The sequence below is a fragment of the Ranitomeya variabilis genome, chromosome 6 (assembly GCF_051348905.1).
Source record: "Ranitomeya variabilis isolate aRanVar5 chromosome 6, aRanVar5.hap1, whole genome shotgun sequence".
Classification (NCBI taxonomy): Eukaryota; Metazoa; Chordata; class Amphibia; order Anura; family Dendrobatidae; genus Ranitomeya; species Ranitomeya variabilis.
Genome location: NC_135237.1, coordinates 165,934,423 through 165,949,433, shown reverse-complemented (window position 1 = coordinate 165,949,433; position 15,011 = coordinate 165,934,423). Strand labels below are relative to the sequence as shown.

The following is a 15,011-nucleotide window of genomic DNA, read 5'->3' as shown; positions in this document are numbered from 1 at the left end:
TAAACTGTACGGAGCATTATATGGGGCGTATTTTGTGTGGAGCATCTTATGGGGCCCATCATGAACTGTATGGAGCATTATATGGGGTCTCGGCTTATACTCAGGTCGGCTTATACTCGAGTATATACAGTACTTAAAAGACCATCTGTCAGCTTAGGAGGGTTTATACTACTGTCTACAGGGACATGCAAATCATAGACAGTGTAAGAAAATGATACCTTGATATCTGCAATCCGATATCTTATTCCAGAGAAATCCATGCTTTTTTAAATGCTTTTTTGTAAGTGAGCTGCCAAGATCTATGGGCCGGACACTGATCTGCATGAGACTCTGCCTCTAGAGATTATTTTAAATGAAAGGGGACAGTGTGAGCTATGTAATGACTGACAGTCTGCTCCTGATTAACATGTCTCACACTGGTAACACCCCTTTATATTTAATATAAGCTCTGGATGCATTTTTTCAGGGAGATCTGTGTCCTTCTCCAAGATCTTAACAGCTCAGTGGATTTCTCTGGAATAAGACATTGGCAATGAATATATAACTTTAGTCAACTTTGTGACCTACAAGCGCATACAGATGGCTTAGGAGGGTAGATCCAGATGCCCTTTAAATCATTCCTTTGATCAAAATGAATTGCGTTACCAAACCTTATGGTAAAAAGGATTCTTGGTGATATTTTTGTAGAATTTTTATTGTCATTCTCAGTACAAATGATCCTTTTAAAAGGAGTTATCCGAGTTTGAAAATAAAAACCACTCCAAATGTTGTAATTCCCTGCAGATCTGGCACCAATATGCCAGTGCAGCTGCTGGTCTGTATAATATGGCGGCTAAATGCCGTGCCACTTCCATCATGGATATTAACACTGAATAATGATGCCAGCACATCACAAGGCACATCAAACAGTGATAATGTTTCAGCCGCTAGTAAACAATAACAAAGAAGCCCACAGGAGGAACCTGTCGGACCTGCAGGGAAACAAGAGGTGAGGGTAGTTAAGGTTTTGCTTTACCATCGTTTACAAATAGTTTTAATGGGAACCTGTCACTAGAAAAAAATGCTATTAACCTGCAGAAAGGGGGTTAATCTCTAACTTAATAACACTATTAACCTGCCCGTCACTTGCACTTAGTCGTACGCTGCGGGGACAAAATCAACTCCCCACCCCCCGCCAGCGTTCTGGTTTCAGCCACCGTTCTCTGTACAGAGTGTGACAGCTACAAGCACGGCCATGGCACTGACTGACAGCCAGCCCCAATGGAGGGCCGGTGTCAGACAGGGCCGGGGCAGCGGTTAGAGCCACCACTCTCTATACCAAGAGTGGCGAATGAAACTGGGGTTCATTTTTTTCCGGCTGTGGTCGTTTAAGAGTGTGCACCGGGCAGGTTAGCAACACAACTTGAAGATCAACCCTATATCTGCAGGTTAATAGTGTTTTTTCTGGCGATAGGTTCACTTTAAATATACGATTTTGGTAATCCATTTAATGTAATAATCCAAAAGACTACCATACTTTGACAAACCTGTAGCACTGGAAAAAAAATACACATTTAAATTTACTAGTGTTTATATATGCACTTTATGAAGAGTTTCTCAAAAAAAAATAAGAATAAATCTAAAGACTTCACAAATAATCCTCCACTATATGGATTGTGGTCACTGTAAGTAGAAGAAACGTGCCTTACAGCAAAGACATTTTATAAAACTTAGGAGCAAAACAAACACATTTATGTTCAATGATTATAGTCACTTCTGACAACCAAAATGGTAATTCTTGTTTTCAAATTAATATTTGTCTCAGTTTTATTATGAACTAATCAGTTTGTGTTTATATTCAGTTCAGATTTAAGGGAACAGTTTTACTTTCCAACAGCAAAAAAATTTCTTATAGTTTCTTTTATAAATTAAAATGTTAAAATGACAATATACACATTCTAAACACCAAAGCCTCAATAGGAAAGCGCAATTAAACAGAATACTAAATTATGCACACTCCAATAGTATCAGTATCTCAGAAACATGGTTTATACAATACTGATCAATAACATTGCGGAAATGCCAAAATCTGCTGGACTAAAATTAAATAAAACAAGAAAAAAAAAAAAACACATGTAAAGAACAATATGCCAAATGACATGTTCATATATAAAACTATCACATCGCTTGCAACACAAACAATTATAAACCTTTTTGTATTGCAATCTTTAAAAATAAAAACAATTGGAAGAAACAGTAAAAAAAAGTAGGCTTTGAATACAAAGCCATACCCATGCCAAGTAGTAACAAGTCTTGGAAAGCAATGTAAAACATCCACAAAACATACGCTGGTGATAACAGAACAACTCGTTCTTCATTGCTGGTGGCCTTGCTGATTGTTTCCCACAGCTATAGACTTCCAAAACATTTTATATTATCTGGTGTAATAAAAAAATATATTTGATAAAACATTTTGTTTTCAAAATTAAAAAGGTGCAAATCTGTGTCCTTGACCAGCTGTTGTGTTTTAGTCTACCTGGAAAAGCTTTGGATTTTAGGGGTTAGCTAAAATACCGCCCTTTTTTACCAGTATATGTTGTTTGCTCATTGCTCTGTTGCTGGTCTATGTCAGCTAGGGATAATGGCTTTAGGTTAGCCCAGGGGTCCTCAAGCATTGAAGGTCTGTAATAGTTTTCCACATCATTAGACATTCTTTTCTCTCTGCCTTGCGAGGTACCATATGGTGAAGATGTCCTGGGAGAATCCTTCGAAGAAAAATCATCATGTAAAGAAATATTCATTATATGTTCCCCTGTGTTAGATCACAACAGACCATATATCCCTTCATTATTTGCTATACTCTATAAGTATTAACTGAAAGAAAAAAAACAATTAGTGTTGGCCCTCAAAACATTTCTGTACTATACAGGTTATTATGCTTTTTTTTTTTTTGGGGGGGGGGGTCCTAAATATAATTTTTACAATTGGGTTTAATTAATTTTGCATTCTATGGCATCTGTGCTTCACACGTGCATATGTGAAATTGTCCAGAAAAAAGATGATTTTTCATCCTTATTCTTATATGCATGCAGTCCTTATGATGTTTTTTTACATCCGTATATCCATATCTTATGCCTGTGTGCCGTCCATTTAGCATATTCAAATGGCAAGATTTTTACAGGAGCAAATAAAGGATAGTTTCCTATTTTTATAATCATAACAGATCTATGAAAATACATGACTTCCAGATGGTAGTCAGTATTTGATGTTTTTTATGCACCCATTGACTCCCGCGACTCAAATACAGATCAAAGCACTACACGCGGCAATTTATTTATTTTTTTTACATACAGATCACCGGTCTGTGTAAAAATATCTATGTGAATTACCACAGTGACTTGCATTGATCAGCATGCTGTCCGTATGTCGTCAGCTGTGATTAATATGTTTGCCTGAATGAGCCCTTCAAGGGGTTGGCTACTACTAGGACAACCCCTTCTTGATCAAAATGTTTGGCCCCCGTAAAATTATAAAGCCTATACTCACCTTCAGCTCCAGCGCCGTACCCGTGGTGTCAGCCATCGCTCTCCCCGGGTTTTCTCGTGCGCTTGTTGTGACGCCGGCACCTAATCAGCACTGACGCTACTTTTTCTGCCTTCGGACAAATCGAACATGAAGAGGAATTCCGGGATGCAGCTTATCTTGGACTTCCTCTTCCTGCTGAATTCGACAGGAGGCGGAGAGAGTGACACCAGCGCTGTTGGGGCGCCAGAGCAGCGGCAGCACACACTGAGCCTCCCTCACTAGGAGCTTTCTGTGCATGCACTATCACTGGGAACGAGGGCACTTGCACTATCCCCGGGAACGAGGGCACTTGCACTATCCCCGGGAACGAGGGCACTTGCACTAGACAGCAGAGGCAGGTCACTGAAAGAAGGGTCACCTGATAGTGGTCAGGATGGGAGAGGCCCCACTGCACGTATAGCACAATTCCATAACTATTCTACAGGACATTTCCCTGAAGCTATGGAAGTAATCAGCATCACAGGCCCATACACACATGGCATTAGGTTGGGAAAGAAAAACCTTAGACCCTTTTTAAGTGCTCGTGATTCCACCCTGGACTGTAAAGAGGAACCCCAGGCGTGCATACAGAGGGGCTATTGGCTCATGTCCTCTCTCCCCATGGATAGAGCAGATCACTTTTCCCCAAATGAACAGAAGCAGCCAGAAGCTGGCTCTCGCCCCGCCGACCTGCTAGCGGCACCGCAGACTATGGGGACCACACGGGCCGCCCGCTCTCCCCATTACCTGGTAGTGCAGGTGGTGCCGGGGAGAAGAGAAGCCGCGGCCGTGCTGCTGGTAGTGCTGCGCGCTTCCTCCGGGAGACTTGGTGTAAGGAGACGAGCTATACCGGGGGCTGGGCCGCCGCGGCGGAGTGTTCCCTGGGGAGGCGCCGCTGTACCTGCCCCCATAAGGACTCTGGGAGGGCGACGACTGCCCTCCCCCGCTGCCATGAGGCCTCTGAGGCCTGGGTCCATAGCTGGGTGTGTGCGGAGAGCCGTACCCCCAGGCCGGCAGCGGTGGAGGAAGCATGGGGGAGGGGTAAGGCGGTGGGCTTCGGAAAGACCCCGGGCTCCCCTCCCCGCCGCCCGATCCGGAGGAGTTCGGGGACCTAAAATTCTGTCTGTACATCGTTAAAAACAACGGTCAAATCTAGCGCGACGTCCAGCAGGGCGGTGCTGCGCGCCTCTCCCACACGGGCGTACCTACGGGAGCGGAACTTCCGGCGTGTGCAGCACCCGTGCTTCCGGTATCCTGGCACCCTACCATAAAGGTTCCGGGACGGAGTGTGCCTTCCTGAGCAACGCTGATCCAGTACAATTCACCGGTGAGAGCGGAGCAAGATGGCGCTGCTGGGGCCAGTGCTGGGATCTCCATCCTAGTAGACTGTGCAGAGCAGGAGATGCTGCACTCATTCCCGGCTATGAGGCACTTAATGGGGACATTCGATTTTCCAGCGTTAGAGAATTATTATTATTATTTATTATTATAGCGCCATTTATTCCATGGCACTTTACATGTGAGGAGGGGTATACATAATAAATACAAGTACAATAATCTTGAACAATACAAGTCATAACTGGTACAGGAGGAGTGAGGACCCTGCCCGCGAGGGCTCACAATCTACAAGGGCTGGGTGAGGATACAATAGGTGAGGATAGAGCTGGTCATGCAGCGGTTTGGTCGATCGGTGGTTACTGCAGGTTGTAGGCTTGTCGGAAGAGGTTGGTCTTCAGGTTCTTTTTGAAGGTTTCGATGGTAGGCGAGAGTCTGATGTGTTGTGGTAGAGAGTTCCAGAGTAGAGGTGATACGCGAGAGAAATCTTGTATACGATTGTGGGAAGAGGAGATAAAGCTACTTTCACACTAGCGTCGTGCACTGCACGTCGCTATGCATCGTTTTGTAGAAAAAATGCATCCTGCAAAAGTGCTTGCAGGATGCGTTTTTTCTCCATAGACTTGTATTCATTGCCACACGTCACAACCGTCATGCGACGGTTGCGTCGTGCCGTCGCCACCAAAAAACGTTACATGTAACGTTTTTTGGTGCGTCGTCTGCAGCATTTCCGACCGCGCATGCGCGGCCGGAACTCCGCTCCCACCTCCCCGCACCTCACAATGGGGCAGCGGATGCGTTGAAAAACAGCATCCGCTGCCCCCGTTGTGCGGCGCTTTCACAGCTAGCGTCGGTGCGCCGCAACGTCAGTGACGTGCAGTGCACGACGCTAGTCTGAAAGTAGCCTAAGAGGGGAGTAGAGAAGGAGATCTTGTGAGGATCGAAGGTTGCGTGCAGTAAAGTACTGGGAGACGAGGTCACAGATGTATGGAGGAGACAGGTTGTAGATGGCTTTGTATGTCATGGTTAGGGTTTTGTACTGGAGTCTCTGGGTAATGTGCACACCGTGTGTTTTTTGTGTTTTCAGAAAGATTCCGAAAGAAGGGCTACAGTCCACCATAAAAAATGAACATAGTGTGAATAATGTAATACCATCTCGCGGTGCCCGATTCCAGCTTCTGTCACTTCTATTATCCACCTCAGGAGTCCAAAGCCAAGAACTGGATAAAAGCAGTCCCCCATTATTAGACACTTCATGTAACGAGTCCAACACCTGCACCCATTGTAACGTAAAGCGCCCGTCGTCCCTGCTGCCTCTGTAATCTGCACATCATGTCTTAGTCCTAATCCCAAGGAACGGAATAAAGAACTTTTTCCACATTAATTTGTACTAGTGAATGCTGCTTCATTTTTCTTCAATATTGGCCATTTCAGTACTTTATGCAGAGCACCAAACACCGTTCGATCAGCCGCTGTAGCTCTACATATGGGATGTCTATTCATCCTTCCAGGGAAGTTTTATATGTTGACTGCTGCTGGTATATTTTTATCTGAACATTGCAAGAATATCAAGATGCCTCAGAGCTGGAGCCTTCATAACCTCAGAACACTCCAACAAGACGCATCAGGAATAACACTGCCAGAGGTTTCCTCAAGTGTCTGCGCCCTGGAAACCTTGTGGGGTATGCCAGACATTGTGCACTTACCGTAATAATACCGGCATGGTGTATGAGAGCCTGAAATCTCATTCCCACACTACAGAGAACACATGCTGCATACACTGCTGTCTGTCAATTGCTGCCGATAACCAGAGCCGACCTCTCCCTTTGCAGTTTAAGGCCTTGTACACACAATCAGTATTTGGTCAGTGTTTTCAACCAGTACCTGTAAGCCAAAACCAGAAGTGGGTGATAAATGCAGAAGTGGTGACGTGTTTCTATTATACTTTCCCTCTGATTGTTCCACTCCTGGTTTTGCCTTACAAATACTGATGTATAATACTGACAAAATACTGAACGGGGCCTAAGAGATTAAGTCACTGCTATATCCTTGGTATTTGAGCATCAGAAATCACAGTAATATCTGCACAAACTAAATCTCCCAAAAAATACGCCCTGTGTGAATGTACCTTAAAAGGTTTGGGCAGTGTTGAAAAAACATCCAGAATGCTTAAAAATAATACAATATTTGAAATAATAAAATATATAACACCCTAATTATTTTTAAACATTCTAGATGGTTTTTAAATAAATACAAATTTAGCGGTGGACATTCCTTTAAAGGGAACCTGTCAGAAACCTCTTCGGCCCCCCAAAAGTTTATGATTGTGTAGCCTTTTAAAAGTTAAGCAAGTTGATCCCTTTATGGCCCAACATGATGCTGCAGTAGTGAGAAATTGCCTCTTAAAATTCTATATAAGAATTGCAATGGGACATGACACCAAACTTTCAGTTCCTCAGCTTCACGCTGTATTCCCTGCCATGTATCAAAGCCAAGGACCTGTCAATCAACCAAAAGAGAGTGGAGCCAGACAGGAAATACAGTGTGAGGCTGAGGGGCTGGAAGAACATCGCCATGTCCTAATGCACTTCCATACACATGCAGAACTTTAGGGCTACAAAGACATAAATGGTTTGGGGTGTAGAGTTTTCTGACAGGTTCCCTGTCACCCTGAGAAATACTATTTACCTACAGATATGAGTAATAGGCAGATAAATAGCTGTATCTGAATGACCACTGTATTGCTGAATTATCTTTTTTCTACAAAATGATGGCTGGTACTGAAAATACAGATGAAAGTCATGACTCTCCAAGAAAGGGTATAGCATTAAGATAATAATGCATACCTATCAGACACATGGGGAAAAAGGGAACTTTTTACAATTAAATACAAAAAATGGACACTATATCATGTCTGTAAAAGTCTATGGACCCATTTGGTGTACAGTGGGTATGCAAGGCATTCAGACCCCTAATATTTTTCACTCTGTTTCATTGCAGGCATTTGGTAAATTCAAAAACATTGTTTTTTTTCTTATTCATGTACACTCTGCACCCCATCTTGACTGAAAAAAAACAGACATTTTTGCAAATGTATTAAAAAAGAAAAACTGAAATATCACATGGTCATAAGTATTCAGACCCTTTGCTCAGACACTCCTATTTAAGTCACATGCTGTCCATTTCCTTGTGATCCTCCTTGAGATGGTTCTACGCCTTCATTGGAGTCCAGCTGTGTTTAATTAAACTGATAGGACTTGATATGGAAAGGAACACACCTGTCGACCGCACAGCTCACAGTGCATGTCAGACCAAATGAGAATCATGAGGTCAAAGGAACTGGCCAAGGAGCTCAGAGACAGAATTGTGGCAAGGCACAGATCTGGCCAAGGTTACAACAGAATTTCTGCAGTACTCACGGTTCCTAAGAGCACCGTGGCATCCATAATCCTTAAAGGGAAAAAGTTTGGGGCCACCAGAAGTCTTCCTAGAGCTGACCGTCCAGCCAAACTGAGCAGTCGTGGGAGAAGAACCCCAAGATCACTGTGGCTGAGCTCCAGAGATGCAGTAGGGAGTTGGGAGAAAGTTCCACAAAGTCAACTATCACTACAGCCCTCCTCCTTTATGGCAGAGTGTGAAAACATAAAGGAACCAATAAGACATAGCAAAATACATATTACATATACAGTATCCTCTCAAAGAATCCTAGAAAATTTAAAAGAGCAATAGAGAGTATTAACTATCCTAGTAGTAAAGTATGGAAGTACCAAAAGAGCACATTCAATGATTAATCCGATAAAGACTAGAAATTTAAATAGAAAAAGTCTTTATTAAACTCACAATACCAAATAGCAACCAATTCAATATATAAAAAAATCCATACTGAAAAACAAGATTCATATGGTAAAGAACAGGCAGGCAGCAATTTAACCATATAGGCAAGGAAAGGCATATCACATGGCTATAATGAACACATCCAGGTGCATACGCTCATTAGTAAAGTGCATAGTGCTTTCAACCAGGATATATATATATATATATATATATATATATATATATACATACACACATAGTTATAAAGTTACCAGAGCAGAGATATCATTAGTGCAAAACTATCCATAGATTATCACCAAAATATATAAGGTATAACTAGCTAAAACATCATGATCTCTTACCCGTCCTGATGCTCCTGGGCATTGGTTTTGGGCATCAGGATAGGTAAGAGATCATAATGTTTTAGCTAGTTATACCGTACGTATGCACCTGGATGTGTTCATTATAGCCATGTGATATGCCTTTCCTTTGCCTATATGGTTAAATTGCTGTCCGCCTGTTCTTTACCATATGAATCCTGTTATTCAGTATGGATTTTTTTTTTATATTGTATTGGTTGCTATTTGGTATTGTGAACTTAATAAAGACTTTTTCTATTTAAATTTCTAGTCTTTATCGGATTAATCATTGAATGCACTCTTTTGGTGCATCCATACTTTACTACTAGGATAGTTAAAACTCTCTATTGTTGTTATAAATTTTCTTTATGGCAGAGTGGCCCGACGGAAGCCTTTCCTCAGTGCAAGACATATGAAAGCCCGCATAGAGTTTTCTAAAAAACACATGAAGGACTCCCAGACTATGGGAAATAAGATTCTCTGGTCTGATGAGACGAAGATAGACCTTTTTGGTGATAATTCTAACCGGTATGTGTGGAGAAAACCAGGCACTGCTCATCACCTGCCCAATACAATCCCAACAGTGAAACATGGTGGTGGCAGCATCATGCTATGATGGTGTTTTTCAGCTGCAGGGACAGGACGACTGGTTGCCATTGAAGGAAACATGAATGCGGCAAGTACAAAGATATCCTAGATGAAAACCTCTTCCAGAGTGCTCTGGACCTCAGACTTTGCCGAAGGTTCACCTTCCAACAAGATAATGACCCTAAGCACACAGCTAAAATAACAAAGGAGTGGCTTCAGAACAACTCTGTGACCATTCTTGACTGGCCCAGCCAGAGCCCTGACCTAATCCCAATTGAACATCTCTGGAGAGACCTGAAAATGGCTGTCCACCAACGTTCACCATCCAACCTGACGGAACTAGAGAGAATCTGCAAGGAAGAATGGCAGAGGATCCCCAAATCCAGGTGTGAAAGACTTGTTGCATCATTCCCAAGAAGACTCATTGCTGTACTAGCTCAAAAAGTGCTTCTACTCAATACTGAGCAAAGAGTCTGAATACTTATGACCATGTGATATTTCAGTTTTTCTTTAATAAATTTGCAAAAATTATTGCTTTTCTGTTTTTCTTCAGTCAAGATGGGGTGGAGTGTACATTAATGAGAAAAGAAAGGAACTTTTTTGAATTTACCAAATGGCTGCATTGAGTGAAAAATTTAACCCTTTACCCCCAAGGGTGGTTTGCACGTTAATGACCGGGCCAATTTTTACAATTCTGACCACTGTCCGTTTATGAGGTTATAACTCTGGAACGCTTCAATAGATCCCGGTGATTCTGACAATGTTTTCTCGTGACATATTGTACATCATGATAGTGGTAAAATTTCTTTGATATTACCTGCGTTTATTTGTGAAAAAAATGGAAAATTTTGAAAATTTCACAATTTTCCAACTTTGAATTTTTATGCAATTAAATCACAGAGATATGTCACACAAAATACTTAATAGGTAACATTTCAACTTTATATCAGCACAATTTTGGAACCAATATTTTTTTGGTTAGGGAGCTGTAAGGGTTAAAAGTTGACCAGCAATTTCTCATTTTTACAACACCGTTTTTTTTTAGGGACCACATCTCATTTGAAGTCATTTTGAGGGGTCTATATGATAGAAAATACCCAAGTGTGACACCATTCTAAAAATTGCACCCCTCAAGGTGCTCAAAACCACATTCAAGAAGTTTATTAACCCTTCAGGTGTTTCACAGGAATTTTTGGAATGTTTAAATAAAAATGAACATTTAACTTTTTTTCACAAAAAATTTACTTAAGCTTCAATTTGTTTTATTTTACCAAGGGTAACAGGAGAAAATGGACCCCATAGTTGTTGTACAATTTGTGCTGAGTACGCCGATACCCCATATGTGGGGGTAAACCACTGTTTGGGCGCATGGCAGAGCTCGGAAGCGAAGGAGCGCCATTTGACTTTTCAATACAAAATTGACTGGAATTGAGATGGGATGCCATGTTGCATTTGGAGAGCCCCTGATGTGCCTAAACAGTGAAACCCCCCCACAAGTGACACCATTTTGGAAAGCAGACCCCCTAAGGAACTCATCTAGATGTGTTGTGAGAGCTTTGAACCCCTAAGTGTTTCACTACAGTTTTTAACGCAGAGCCGTGAAAATAAAAATTCTTTTTTTTTCCCCAAAAATTATTTTTTAGCCCCCAGTTTTGTATTTTTCCAAGGGTAACAGTTGAAATTGGACCCCAAAAGTTGTCCAATTTGTCCTGAGTACGCTGATACCCCATATGTGGGGGGGAACCACCGTTTGAGCGCATGGCAGAGTTCGGAAGGGAAGGAGCGTCATTTGGAATGCAGACTTAGATGGATTGGTCGGCAGGCGTCACATTGCGCTTGCTGAGCCCCTAATGTACCTAAACAGTAGAAACCCCCAAGAAGTGACCCCATATTGGAAACTAGACCCCCTAAGGAACTTGTCTAGATGTGTTGTGAGAACTTTGAACCCCATGTGTTTCACTACAGTTTATAACGCAGAGCCGTGAAAATAATAATAAAAAAAAATTTCCACAAAAATTATTTTTTACCCCCAGTTTTGTATTTTCCCAAAGGTAACAGGAGAAATTGGACCCCAAAAGTTGTTGTCCAATGTGTCCTGAGTACGCTGATACCCCATATGTTGGGATAAACCCCTGTTTGGGCGCACGGGAGAGCTCGGAAGGGAAGGAGCACTGTTTTACTTTTTCAACGCAGAATTGGCTGGAATTGAGATCAGACACCATGTCGCGTTTGGAGAGCCCCTAATGTGCCTAAACAGTGGAAATCTCCCAATTATAACTGAAACCCTAATCCAAACACATTCCTAACCCTAATCCCAACGGTAACCCTAACCACACCCCTAACCCTAACACACTCCTAACCCTAATGCCAACGCTATTCCCAACCGTAAATGTAATCCAAACCCTAACCCTAACTTTAGCCCCAACCCTTACTGTAGCCATAACCCTAGCCCTAACCCTAATGGGAAAATGGAAATAAATACATTTTTCTAATTTTTCCCTAACTAAGGGGGTGATGAAGGCGGGTTTGATTTACTTTTATATTGGGTTTTTTATCGGATTTTTATGATTGGCAGCCGTCACACACTGAAAGACGCTTTTTATTGCAAAAAATATTTTTTGCGTTACCACATTTTGAGAGCTATAATTTTTCCATATTTTGGTCCACAGATTCATGTGAGGTCTTGTTTTTTGCGGGACGAGTTGACGTTTTTATTGGTAACATTTTCGGGCACGTGACATTTTTTGATCGCTTTTTATTCTGATTTTTGTGAGGCAGAATGACCAAAAACCAGCTATTCATGAATTTCTTTTGGGGGAGGCGTTTATACCGTTCCGCGTTTGGTAAAATGGATAAAGCAGTTTTATTCTTCGGGTCAGTACGCTTACAGCGATACCTCATTATATCATTTTTTTATGTTTTGGCGCTTTTATACGATAAAAACTATTTTATAGAAAAAATTATTATTTTTGCATCGCTTTATTCTGAGGACTATAACTTTTTTCTTTGATGATGCTGTATGGCGGCTCGTTTTTTGCAGGACAAGATGATGTTTTCAGCGGTACCATGGTTATTTATATCCGTCTTTTTGATCGCGTGTTATTCCACTTTTTGTTTGGTGGTATGATAATAAAGCGTTGTTTTTTGCCCCCTTTTTTTTTTTTACGGTGTTCACTGAAGGGGTTAACTAGTGGGACAGTTTTATAGGTTGGGTCGTTATGGACGCGGCGATACTAAACATGTGTACTTTTATTGTTTTTTTTATTTAGATAAAGAAATGTATTTATAGGAACAATATATCTTTATTTTTTTTGGGAATTTTTTTTAAATTTTTTTACACATGTGAATAATTTTTTTTACATCATAACACTGCCCCGGGGGGGCATCACGTTATAGTGTAAGATAGCTGATCTGACACTTTGCTGTGCACTCAGCGATCCGACGTGCACAGCTCCAGGCTTACAGGCGCCTGCTCTGAGCAGGCGCTGTGAAGCCACCTCCCTGCAGGACCCGGATGCAGCGGCCATTTTGGATCCGGGCCTGCTGCATGGAGGAGGTGGTAAGAAATCCCCGGAGCAATGCGATCACATCGCGTTGCTGCGGGGGTCTCAGGGAAGCACGCAGGGAGCCCCATCCCTGCACGATGCTTCCCTATACCGCTGGAACACTACGATCATAAGTGATCGTAGTTTGCCGGGGGTTAATGTACCGGGGGCGGTCCGTGACCGCTCCTGGCACATAGCTGACACCCGGCCGCGATCGGCCGCGCTTTCCCCGTGAGCGCAGCCGATCGCATATGACGTACTATCCCGTCGGTGGTCATACGGGCCCACCCCACCTTGATGGGATAGTACGTCTAATGTCAGAAAGGGGTTAAAGGGATCTAAATACTTTCTGTACCCACTGTAACTGTACTGTATAAGAGATGTGCACAAGTGTGGTGTGGACTGAACAGAAGGCCTATTCCAGATGGCTTACACAAAGATTGGAATTTCTCAAACTTCAGAAGGAAAAGCCATGATCTTCGCTCAGCAAGACCCAACGACACTGTTGCGCATTGATGCTAGTAAAGTAGTAAATTTATTGCTATTCAGACGCCGGGGCCAGATTTGAGGAACAATGGACTATGTTGGAGTCGCATGAGAACATTTAATCAAATAAATTGTGAATGAGGGAGTGTCTCATGTTTTTCTCAAGTTTCAATCTCTAGACTACACCGGATACGTTGGACTATGGTGGACCTGCATGTTTTGATTTTTTAATAAATTGGTAAACCAGGGAAAGTGTGAGGGAGCCTTCAATCAAACAATGTCTGCTTTACTTTTGCTGGTTAGCAAAAATAGGGGGACCCCATGTTCATATTTTAATTTATTAGCTTAATACGAGTACAGTGCACTACACATGCAAGGCACTAATGTATCTCATGGATGTCTATCTACCCAATTAACTATCGCTATCTTTGCACATATTTAACACCTAAACATCTGTCATTTCTATTCTGCATTCTATTCCGGTACGTCTCACACGGATGTCGCACTTTGTCATCTGTGTGCGGGATGCATTGACATTCATGCTGCTGGAAAAAAACAGACATCCCTACGTGTAGGTCACATGGACACAAGGTCCATATGAACAAACGTACATGTACGCAGCACCATAGATAATAATGGGTGGGTGTGTGTGTAAGTGTCTTTGGTATGTGTTAAAACTGTCACCACACCAATGGGAAACACTGATGTGTGAAAGCGGCCTAATGTGTACCTAGGACAGGTTGCAGCTTGAAGCGAGTCATTTTGGACAATTTTTCTGAAAACCCCTTAAATGGCAAATTGAATCTCCCAGTGTTCAATGTTCCCCTTCTGCAATATGATAATGGGATGTTGCTGTGTTACTACAGCGGATGGTGGTCTAATAAATTCCCCATCACTGCCATCCTTATACTTCACAAGAAATCGTTTCTACTGTTTAGTGCATTATTACATAGCATTGCAGTATACAATCATAAAGTCTAGATCACGTGAAGTAATTATCCCCCTCTATTCCTCCTTGGTCAGGCCTCATCTGGAATACTGTGTTCAGTTCTGGGCACCACATTTTAAGGCTACGTTCACACGTTCCTTTTTTTCATCCTTTTTTTTTCAGGTCCTGTTTTGAAAAACCGCAGCTAAATTCAACGCTGATTTTAGCTGCGGTTTTTGATCCTTTTTCTTCTGCGGATTCCACTGCGGGTTTCCAAATGCAGTTTCCTATTGGTGCTGCTGGAAACCCGCAGCGGAATCTGCAGAAAGAATTGACATGGTACTTCTTTTTTCTGCAGGCAAAACCGCTGCGGATTTGCCTGTGGAAAAAAGGATCGTCGGCACAGCGGGTCCT

The 15,011-nt window shown here is 42.2% G+C and overlaps 1 protein-coding gene across 1 annotated transcript; it reads right to left on the bottom strand.

Annotated features, from left to right (window-relative positions):
* Positions 1-1,558: 1,558 nt before the first annotated feature.
* MPLKIP (M-phase specific PLK1 interacting protein) lies at positions 1,559-4,742 on the bottom strand. The gene is made up of 2 exons (XM_077269207.1): positions 4,291-4,742; positions 1,559-2,744 (listed from the first exon to the last, which is right to left on the bottom strand). The coding sequence occupies exons 1-2, from the start codon at positions 4,672-4,674 to the stop codon at positions 2,541-2,543; spliced, it is 588 nt and encodes a 195-aa protein (XP_077125322.1). The 5' UTR covers positions 4,675-4,742; the 3' UTR covers positions 1,559-2,540.
* Positions 4,743-15,011: the final 10,269 nt, after the last annotated feature.